We start from the raw sequence: 10,702 nt of genomic DNA on the forward strand, positions 1-10,702 counted from the left end.
ATTTTTTGAAAATCCACTAAATCACCGAACAGTAGTTGCAATACTGAGCGCCAGGGAGCGTTGACAGCGCGAATTAATTTAATTGATGAGAATTTTATCCTAGAAGGCTTAACTAAAACCGGTTTAAGCATACTGGGGCAATATGCACAATTCGAATTTTCGAAATTTCATCAAAGATAAAAAAATTATGTATAAAAATTCAAAATGTGCACACACACATTACTAACACCTCATTAACATTTCCATGAGGGCTTTTGCGCGGGGTCCTAACTCCAGGTGGTAGCATTAGGAGCTCAACACAGTTATGGGAGAAATGAGCCGTTTAGGATGTATGTTCCGAAGAGGGACACCGGCCGATCCGGGGTGTAAAAGGGCAGGGTATTTGCGAATAAAGGGCAATCTGAACAGAAAATTCCTCTTTTCGGTTAAATTCTTTGCGACGCCAAAAGTCTTCTAAAAACGAGGTGACTCCCTTCCGAAGGCATAGCACACAAATCTCAAAGAAAAGAAATCTGAGCTCGAGCCCCCCCCCTCAAAGCGAGGGGCAACTAAAGGCGACGGTATTGCATTCGAAACGAATCGTCCCCGTTACTCCGTACGCAGCAAAGCTGCCGATCCTTTGCGCACAAAACAGAAGCGTTTCACCCAAGTATTAAATGCTGATGATAGTTTAGTAATTCTCCTCGCTGGCCAATCCATGAAATTCAAAAATAAGCTCAGAACCATGGTTGGTGTTCATGTAACCAATGTAAAATCCTCAGCAAATATTAACAACAATCATCACACACAAAGCAACAACTCAAAAAACAACTATTTTAAATAACCATCCTCTTTTAAGCGTAGCGACGCACGCTGGGTCATGCTAGTAATACATATATTTTTTCCAATCTTCATATGTAACTATGCCGAAACTAACAAAAACTTTCTGAATCTTCTGTGCCCGAATATCAGGATTTTTTTAAGGAAGTCAATTTGAAAAGAAACAGCACAAGAGACGCATCGCATGGTCTAGTTAACTTTTTTTCAACCTCAAGGAGGATTCTCACGTTTCTCCTTGTAAAATTTTGGGTTCTCCTGAGATATTGAAAGAGTACTCCAGTCCAAATGCGCAAAAATGCGAAGGAATTCAAAGATACGTAAATATCCTTTCCATTGTTAATTATATTAATTATAATGTTTCAAATGAAGTTGATTTAGGATTTAAAACATAAATGATATCCACTTATTTCGGTCAGCTTTAGAGAGTGTTCTCTGTATAACAGTTTTCAACAAATTGGCGAAAGATGTTTTCACACTCTCTAAATCTGATTCAACCGCTACATGGCCCCTTCCTGTCTCAATCGTTGATCGCTTCCGATTGCGATTAGATAAAATTAGCGAGAAATTTGGTGACGTCGCATCCGGAAGCGATTACCAAGCGAATTCCATACATAGTACACCCGGCATTAGTACACCCTATTCCTATGCACGGTTTTATCACTAAATCTGCGCTCCAGTCGTCCCCTAATTATCGATGGCTACACGAGTTCACTGCCATCTCCTCTCTTGCACAACCTCATCTATAGTACCACTGCAAAAGGTGCCAAAGCTGCGTGTACACAGATCGCGCGACACGTACCACAACGACGACCGTTGGCGCTTTGAGCGCGCCCCATCATCCGCGATCCAGCGCGCGCCGGCTGCTCGCGTCAGTTTAGAAACGCATACCGTAACGTGAACACGTTCCCGAGCGCACAAGCGCGTGCCTTCCAGGTCCCGGAGCTGCTTCCAACGACCGCAGCCGTCTATGATAAGTTGTTGAGCAGCTTTCGCGCAGCGGGCTGTCCGCGCGATCCAAATCTATGTGGCCGCATCGTATGTTCCAGACGTATGAGGATGCTGACGATGGACTGAGACAAAAAAGTGCTGTGTGAAGATCGTGCGTGAACGTTCCAGTGATCGGTGTGTTAATTTGCACATTAGCAAAAACCGAACCGTGGTGTTTCGAACGTGAAAAGTGTGCTAATCGAGATATCAATCCAAAGGGTGTTTGCTCGAAGGTTCCACCGAAAACACACACACACGAACTACCAACCTCTTCACAGCATGGCTGCTGCCGGTGGAACGCCATTTAATGAACATGTTTTTTAAATCAAATTTGCGCAACGGTCTGCTATGCGAAAAGAGGGATCATGCTCTCGGTGTGAGCCGATTTGATGATCGAATTACCGTCCCGCGAATCCCAGTGACCTGTGCCGCTATTGTCGCTAGCGTTACCGTCGTTATGCACACTTCCTGCCCGTTGCTGACTCTGCCTCTCGCTCCCTGTATGGGGGCCGCTCCAGCATCACCTCAAGCTGGCTGACTGGCGGCGATGGACGTCAGAGAATAGTCTCTCGACGCGGACGCGACTGATGCGCTGATGTTATTATGATAATAGTGTGAAATTACTGTTGTCCCTCCCTTTTTTTTTTTTTTTTCGTTGGTGCCCTGTCCGTCAGTGGCGATGAACGTGAATGGCTACCGGCTTGCGCGGGAACTGATGTGCCATTTGTACATCATTGTTCGCCATCGTACATCCCCACGTGTACCTGTACTGACCGGCTTATCAGACCGCGTAGCGTGACCAGAGTGTGCAGAATGTTATTCTAACCGTTGCAATGTGGCGCACAGAAACATGGTGACAATGGAAGTGTCCATCGTTTTACGTCGAGTCTTTTATTGTTTACCGGTTTGTGCGCCACGAGAACACCGGCAAGGTAGAACTACAATGATGGTGGCCAAAAAAGTGAAACAAAAAATTGTTTTTCATCTTTCGGTCAACCTTGCATGATACGAAGTTGTTGATGTAGCGATGTTCTGTGACCTTCGGTGATGTTGATGGTGGCTCCCACCTGTATGTAGCGACCGATCACGCACGATACTGAATCTTCAAAGCCATTTGCGACGAACGTTCCAGTGACGCATCACTCGTTGGATCTGCCTGTGAAAGTGGCAATTCACTGGCAGTCATTAGCGACATCAGCCAATAAGCGTGATTAGGCACAAAAATCCGCTTTGCCATTTTTGTATTTCCTCTCTGCGAAAGCCCCGTTACCGATTGTACAATTGGAACTAATGATTGCTGGCCCACTGGTTTGCCTTCCAACGCCCCAAAAACCCCTCCACGATTTCGTGACTCGTGTGTGATGTTGTCATCGCACGTTCTCGATTTCTACCTCAAAAAAGGTCATACTTGAGCGAAGTGTCTCTAGGTGCGCACCCCCCGGTGTTGACATAGAAAATCCAAAAACCGGTTACGCGCTACGCAACTCATCACTGCTCTGTGCACAAGGGATCGATTTGAATTGAGAATTGCCACCGGTTTCGTAAAAAGAACGTTTGCTTTGACGTGCTTAGGCTCTTAGTGCGACAGATGATTTTATGGTGTAGCGTACAACAAGAAATCTTTTTAAAAAAAATCTTAACGATAACTACATTGTTCAATATTTGTCCAGATAAATGACGTACAGTGTATCGTGCTGGGCATGCTCTTTCTTAGCAAACTGTAATTGGCGACGAGTTGGAAGGCCACTTCGTGCGATGAATTTATTGTGAAAAGGTCTCTTCACAGGATGGCATACTGTGATCAACACAATATTGATGATGACCTCAGCAGGCATAGCCTTTGACGAATGTGTTTCGCCATGGCATCGGTATGACCCTGGATCGACGAAGGTACTGTTGGTGACCCTTGTGCTTGCTACGATTGGCGTCAGTGAGCGCTGTTTCGCTGTCGTTTATGACTTCAACACTAATGATCTCAAGAGAAGGAGTGCACTTAGGATTTTCTAACGTATTTATTTATAGCTTTGAATGGTAACTTTTACTTTACAATTGGTTACGATTCTAGTAAGAACATAGAACAACTAAAAAGTGACTTCGACAACTTCAATTGTATTGCATAAAATAACTTGTTTTTGTAACTGATCACATCAACTAGACAAACCTCTTACTTTGGCTGATTGATGCCCTCTATTGTTACACAAAAAGGACATTGGCTGCCCGCTAATGTATGTTTCTTTCTTGAATGCTTCTTTATAGTTTGCTCAGGGTGCTTAACACGACGGACCAGAATGTCCTTTAAATGCATAAATTTGGGTGTAGCAGAAAACATTTAAGCCTGACACTCGGTTTTTGGAAAGATAAATTATGATCTTTATAAGCATTATTCGTGGATACTGGATGTAGAAAGTGGAGAAAAAAGTCAAATAAAGCATCGAGGGTGTCACTTCGTGACACCTTTCCATAGATTGTGCCACAAGAACCGAATTAATGAATCAAAAACAGATGTTTTCAATTTCAATGGCCAAACAATTTAAATGTTACTAAAAATAAGATCACCCCGACGGTCCACCTCATGCGCTATGCACTGCGTCATTCTCGTGACATCGAAGAAAAAAAAAGATCCTTTTATTAATCTGCATTCCGGTGTAAACCTCCCTTGGTGACGGCAGGTACCGGTGTCCCACGAACGGTCCTTATCATATGCCGTAGGCAGTGTTTTTGTGAAATTTACAGCTGTTATGCTGCTGTTCTCTGTTCCCCTTCAAGCTGATACCTGCTTATCTACCTGCTTCCTGCTGGTATCGCACGTTCGATGCGTACTACGTCACTAAACACACAAGCACATCAATAAGGAATCATTCTTATCAGATCGGGACCGCACCGGGTAGCCTAAAGACTCGCGTTGTGGCAGGATAGCAAACAATCGAAAATCGACGACAGCGACATCCCATCTCCCGTTATCACCTATTAACCTGTCACACTTCCTTTCTTTCTCTATCCAAGTCCTTTGGCCGACCTCCCTATGGCGCCACATCCTCCTTCAATCACACCCTCCTGCCCGAGCTCAATACCATTGTCTCATCTCAGTGGAGACCCAGGGAAACGGGACAAAAGTGTCTACTCACCTTCTCTCCACACGGCCACGACCGCCCACAAATAAAAAAAAAGAAGAAGTCTGTCCGATAAGCGAATGATTGTGGGGGCCAATCTGCGGCTTCGGCAGGGTGGACTACCCGATAAGTGACGTGATTATCGGGCTTCCACATGCTGCCGCCCTGCTTGGTAGCAAAGACAAACGGAGCGGTTCTCGCTTCGCCGATTCCGATATCGTTCAATCGGCACGGAGATCGCGCTCCAGTCGGGCGTGCTTGCCAAACCCGTACCAGGGACCATCGTCGAGGGTCAAAGTTTGTGGTGCTGGTGGCGTGGTCGATCGGTTCCGGTTCATTCGTTTCACAAGTTCCTTCACATCTCCAGATCCTTTTGTGTGTGTGGCAGTGGATGCGCCATGATAAGTGACAGTGATTTCCGGGACTCCTACGTAATCGTATTCCGGAGGTGCAACCATCTGATATGCTTGTGATAATAGTGTGGCAGCTGGAAATCCTTCTACACAATCACTAGTGCGAGTGTATGTGTTTGTGTGTGACCGAAGAGATCAAAGTTTCAACTTCCAGCGTGTGATCGACACAGTGAGGACAGTATCAGTATCGCGAATCCAACCAACATGGCGTCCGATGTGCGCTGTGGTCTATCGTGCTGGCATCCGCGCTGGTTACAGCGGTTCGCCACGCCACGATCCTTTATCATGGTGTACGGATTCCTCGGCACGGTCCAGGCAATGGCGTACATCTACTTCGTCATCACGCTCACCACGCTGGAAAAGCGATTCAAAATTCCTTCCTCAACCACGGGTAAGTGGGGTGGCGGCAGCAGTGTCCTGATACGCACCAGGAAGTGGCTGGTTGTACGGGAAATGGTAGGGAGTCGAGTCGAGGAGCACCCCGCGAGGTCGAAATGCAAAAGATTAGATTGCATCGACGACCGAGCTGAGGTGTGAAACAGGTGATTGGTGATTACGGTATCGGTACGCGACCGACCTCACGGCTTATCACACTACTACCCCTACTGTCCATCGACTCGTCTAGACTTGGTCGGCATTATTTGTTCGCACCCGTTCACCGGACAGCATACCAACCAAGCGTTTACCGCTTCACTGCTCCTCGAGAACGAGACTCTAGTGGTGGAGTGTAGTGGAGAGATTAGTGAATCCTCGTTACACCGCCATATCGACCTTGATATTTTTTATGTGGTGCAATGAAAAATTGATAAAAAGGAAAGTTCCATATCATGCGCACCATGCTACCGTATACTAATCCAATGCAATCGATTATTGATTTCAACACTTGAGATTTTATCGAGTGATCATTTTGTTGTCCCAAACATCATTTGGTTGTCTACTTTGCGACCAGGAGTATAGAAAATGCACATCGCTGCGATTCAATGTTTCGTGTTACTTGGACTACACCAATTCAATAACCTGTTCGCACCGATATCGGGAGTGGACATGCCGTAGACATCGGTACGGATTCTAATGGTAGACACCTGGAAATGCAATCTCTCCTATACCATAATCGCAAAAATCGCAGTGTACCTCCTTGTTCAGGCCGTTATCAAAATCAATCATTGTCATTATGCACCCGCAAATACACTCGCAAAACAGCACATTCGCGAGCTGCACGTATTTTTGATCGTCATTCGTGTGAGTCTAGTACGTTGGCGGTTAGAAATGGAATATAACAGTTTTAGTACAACGCTACGCAGTCTTCTAGCAGGAAAGCTACTACAACGAAATCCTTGAAATTGATGGCTTTGAAGTGAAGGCTTGGAGAGGTATTAAAATGGTGTCAATATTGTTTTAAGATTGAAGTGAATTCTCCGTATTCTTTACTACGGATGTATGACACCCGGGATCAACAATTTCATACCAATCGCACAGTTTAGTACAATCTCAGTAGCCACGGGCAGGTGCTTCAGTTTCGGCTACAAACAACCAACGGATGATAACCATCGTTTTGGACTCCCATTGCTCTCCTTCCATCGCTGACCAGGTATCATTCTCAGCGGTAACGAAATATCGCAGATCCTCCTGTCGCTCATTCTCTCGTACGTTGGTGGTCACCGGAACAGACCACGATGGATCGCCTGGGGTGTGGTGTTCTGTGCCCTTTCCTGCTTCATCCTAGCGCTGCCACACTTCATCTACGGCCCGGGCGAAGATGCACTGCGCCTCACGAAGGAGTACTTGAGGGATAAGGCAGAGGATGAGGCCAACTTACGGCTGCACCAGAACGTCACGATGCTGGTAAAAAGCTCGAACCGTCTGTGCATGGCCGAGTCGACGGAGAAGGAGTGCCTCGATACGATCTCGATCGTACCGTTGGTGCTGATCTTTATGTCCCAGTTTGTGCTCGGCATTGGCAACACCCTGTACTATTCGCTCGGTCAAACCTACCTGGACGACAATACGAAGAAGACCAATACACCGTTAATGCTGGCGTACGCCTCGTCGTTGCGTACCTTCGGGCCGGTTGTAGGCTTTGCTCTCGGTAAGTCCTCGATGGGTTAGTGGTTGTCCTTTCCGAGCGATTTCAAATTGTTCTTCTTTCTTGCCTCATGGGCTACTGTAGGTTATTTGGCGCTGAAGATCTACATCGATCCGACCAAGACACCGATCATCGACAGTTCTGATCCACGTTGGCTAGGTGCTTGGTGGTTAGGCTGGATACTGCTCGGTATTGCGATGCTCTTCTTTGCCATGCTAACTGGACTCTTTCCGAAGGAGATTCCAAAGAAGCAGGCGGCGGCACCGACGAAAACCAAACGACCAAACTCCAACATGCCCGTCATACTGATGAACGATGCGGAAGCGTTCGGGAAGGAAAAGGAAGAGCTTCGCCAAGCGGCAAGACACCAGCGGACAGTCTCCGAGAGTGCACCCGAGTTCGTCGAAAGTATTGTGGAGTTTCCGAAGCTAAAAGGTACGTACGATAGCAATGTGGTGTTACCAATGGATCGAAAATAGTTCATCATCAATCTCCTCGATCTATTCGCAGACTTTCCGACGGCGTTGATGCGTTTGTTGAAAAACAAGCTGTTGATGTTCAACATTCTGTCCGGTATATTCTACATTCTTGGTTCGAGTGGTTACATCACCTTCCTGAGCAAGTACATCGAGGTGCAGTTTCACAAATCGCCGGCCAATGCGACGGTCATCACGGGTCCGATCACGTTGTTCGGTATGGTGGCAGGATTCCTCATTTCGGGCATCGTTATCTCGAAGAAGAAACCATCTCCCCGGAAACTGCTGTTCTGGAACGTGATCGTTGGCTTTGGGTATATGGCTGGACAGTTTTCCTATCTTTTCCTGACCTGCCCCGATGGTACGATGCCGTTGGTACAGGGTCGCTTAAATCTGACCACCGAGTGTAACAGCCATTGCCACTGTGACGGTATTCCGTACACGCCGGTCTGTCAGGAGGAGACGGGAATAACGTTCTTCTCTGCCTGTCACGCCGGTTGCGACAACTGGCATACGGCGGACAAGTACTACGATCGGTGCTCTTGCCAGAATGAAAACTACTCCCCCATCACAAAGCTTCCTTGGGAGAGGTCACCGAATGGTTCTGGTTCTGCTACCTATCTGCCCTCTACGCATCCATATCAGACGACGGTGAGCACCAGTACAGTACTGATTCAGTCCACAACCACTGACGCTCCTAGTAGTACTCGGAGCGAAACGGCAACGCTCTCAACGAGCACTGCTGCGGTTACTGTTACCGATACGATACAACTGCTTGCCAATGCGAATGAAACGAAAGTTAACTACACGTTATCCCACGACTCACCTCCTGACCTAATGGCGCCTGATGCAACAGGCGAGTTACCGATGGAAATCACGGAATCGACAACTGCCGTGCCCGTGGATGGTGAAGATTCCGTTGTGATGGAAGCAGCCGAGGAAGCGGCTAGTAGTTATCCGGAAGCTGAAAGGCGAAGGAAAAGAGCTACCAGTACAGGGGATGGCGAGGATAGTAGCACCACTACCAACCCACCGGACACCACGCTATACAGTGTGAAACTAGTGCCGGGTGCGTGCATTCAGGGCTGTGCCCTCGGATTCTACCTCTTCTCCATCATCTCCAGTATCATCAACTGCCTCGGTGCGTCCGGCCGGATCGGTAATCTGCTGGTGAACTATCGGTAAGAGCTTGGCACAACCTGGGACCCCGGCTTGAATATAAAGAGCTTCTTGAATATTCTTTGCTTCTTCACTTTCCCCAGCTGTGTCTCGAAGCAGGACAAATCGTTCACCCAGGGACTGATCCTCATGATGATTAGCTTGTTCGCGCTCATTCCCGGACCGATCATCTATGGTCGGATCATCGACAGTACGTGTCTGGTGTGGACGGAAGAATGCGGTAAGCGAGGCAACTGCCAACTGCACGATCAGAAGCTGTTCCGGTACTACATCAACATTACGGCCCTGTGTAAGTACTGCCACCGCTGACGCGTTGGTAGACATATCCTAATTCTCATCCTTTCCTCCCTCTTTCAGGTCTCACATTCGTCGGTGTGTTCTTCGATGGGCTCGTTTGGTGGTACGGTCAAACACTGGACCTGTACGGTGAGCGGGAGCAAGCCGAACAGCAACAGAAGCGCCAGCACCCGACAGGTGCCAAGGTGCATCCCGAACCGATCAGTAATCAAGCGTTCAAATGAAATACGTGATTGTCCCTCCATACACGGATGCGCCGGGTGTTGTTTGCTTTTCATATGCGTTCGTTTTGCTCCAGTGTGTATGGGTGTTTATGTTACTTTTAATTTATGTACATTAAGATTACGGTTAATAAGATGATAAGGGATTCTCCTCTGTACCGACAATCGGTTTGGTGTTTTACTGCCATACAATTTGCACGTCAAAATCACACACACGCACACGAGCGCGCACTTACTCGCTTATCAGGTTGATAATGTGGGTCCACGCGAGCAATTAGACCGTGACCGCTAGTTAGAATTCAATTTTAGAGGCAACAGCGCAGATGAAGCAGCCCATGACTCAAGTTTACAACTGATAATGCATTAAGATTGGGCGGTTCCGATGTGCTGGGGAGTTCCGCATGAACGGAGAGCCGGGCGAGTAATCATTATTTTTGTTTTCCAAAACTGGTTGCGGCACTTAACGCAGGTTAATCCACCGTTCTTCCTACCCGCTACCACAAAAATGGAAGTCAATCACCCCGAAAACCGTGCAACTGAGAAAATTGTTGTTGAAACCGTTACATTTTTACTGCAATGTCTAGTGCGTAATCGGCGAAATCTTCATAACAACAGTATCGCATTATTTACTGTGATTTCACTGACTGCTTTCTCTGTGTTCCAAACATTCCAAGTAATTCTGGTTAGTAGCATGCTTCTAGGTCATCATACCTTCCCTGTTAGGCATTTCGTTTCGTTCGGGTGAAGTCGTTTCAAAGGTCGTTGATAGAGATGGGTTTGGTTCGCTCAAATGTATTTCTTGGATAGTAATTGAACGTCCCGATTGGCACAGCACACTCGCCCACCCTGTCCTTCCTTCTCTTCTCTCATGCTCACTCCCACCGACTAATACCTCATACAGATGGTATCTCTACACTGGTTCTTACATTAAACATAATAAACGTATCTCTATCTCTGTACGCTTCGCGTGGATATGCACATACTTGTGGTAAAAAGGAGGTTAAAAAAGAACAAACAATCCAATAACATTACACAAGAAAGTTTAAGGTAATCCTATTGCGACGCACGATTATCGCTTATAACAAAACGAATGATTGATAAAATATCTAAACAGTGC

The 10,702-nt window shown here is 46.8% G+C and overlaps 2 protein-coding genes across 4 annotated transcripts in view; one reads left to right on the forward strand and one right to left on the reverse strand.

Annotated features, from left to right (window-relative positions):
• The first annotated feature begins 1,386 nt into the window (after window positions 1-1,386).
• On the forward strand, window positions 1,387-9,751 carry LOC125959975 (solute carrier organic anion transporter family member 74D). Of its 2 annotated transcripts, XM_049693034.1 has the most exons (7): window positions 1,387-1,941; window positions 5,284-5,720; window positions 6,918-7,415; window positions 7,497-7,847; window positions 7,923-9,069; window positions 9,151-9,356; window positions 9,425-9,751. In XM_049693034.1, exons 2-7 carry the CDS (start codon window positions 5,534-5,536, stop codon window positions 9,586-9,588), a joined length of 2,553 nt encoding a protein of 850 aa, XP_049548991.1. In that variant the 5' UTR covers window positions 1,387-1,941; window positions 5,284-5,533; the 3' UTR covers window positions 9,589-9,751. The 2 variants fall into 2 exon arrangements, with proteins under 2 accessions (XP_049548991.1, XP_049548990.1); XM_049693033.1 differs by lacking the exon at window positions 1,387-1,941 and having other exon boundaries at window positions 5,022-5,720.
• Window positions 9,752-9,892: 141 nt separating this feature from the next.
• The window catches only part of LOC125959978 (F-box/WD repeat-containing protein 5), a 4,704-nt gene continuing 3,894 nt past the window's right edge, over window positions 9,893-10,702 (reverse strand). For both annotated transcript variants that reach the window (XM_049693039.1, XM_049693038.1), the window contains one exon: window positions 9,893-10,702. This exon is cut by the window's right edge and continues 446 nt beyond it. The gene's annotated coding sequence lies outside the window, so the exon portion shown is untranslated.

This window comes from Anopheles darlingi, chromosome 2 (genome assembly GCF_943734745.1).
Source record: "Anopheles darlingi chromosome 2, idAnoDarlMG_H_01, whole genome shotgun sequence".
Classification (NCBI taxonomy): domain Eukaryota; kingdom Metazoa; phylum Arthropoda; class Insecta; order Diptera; family Culicidae; genus Anopheles; species Anopheles darlingi.

Coding starts and splice junctions, on each gene's coding strand:
- LOC125959975 (XM_049693034.1), top strand. CDS start 5,534: ATGGCGTCCGATGTGCGCTGTGGTCTATCGTGCTGGCATCCGCGCTGG. Junction 7,416..7,496: donor GGTTGTAGGCTTTGCTCTCG/GTAAGTCCTCGA, acceptor GGGCTACTGTAG/GTTATTTGGCGCTGAAGATC. Junction 9,357..9,424: donor CATCAACATTACGGCCCTGT/GTAAGTACTGCC, acceptor TCCCTCTTTCAG/GTCTCACATTCGTCGGTGTG.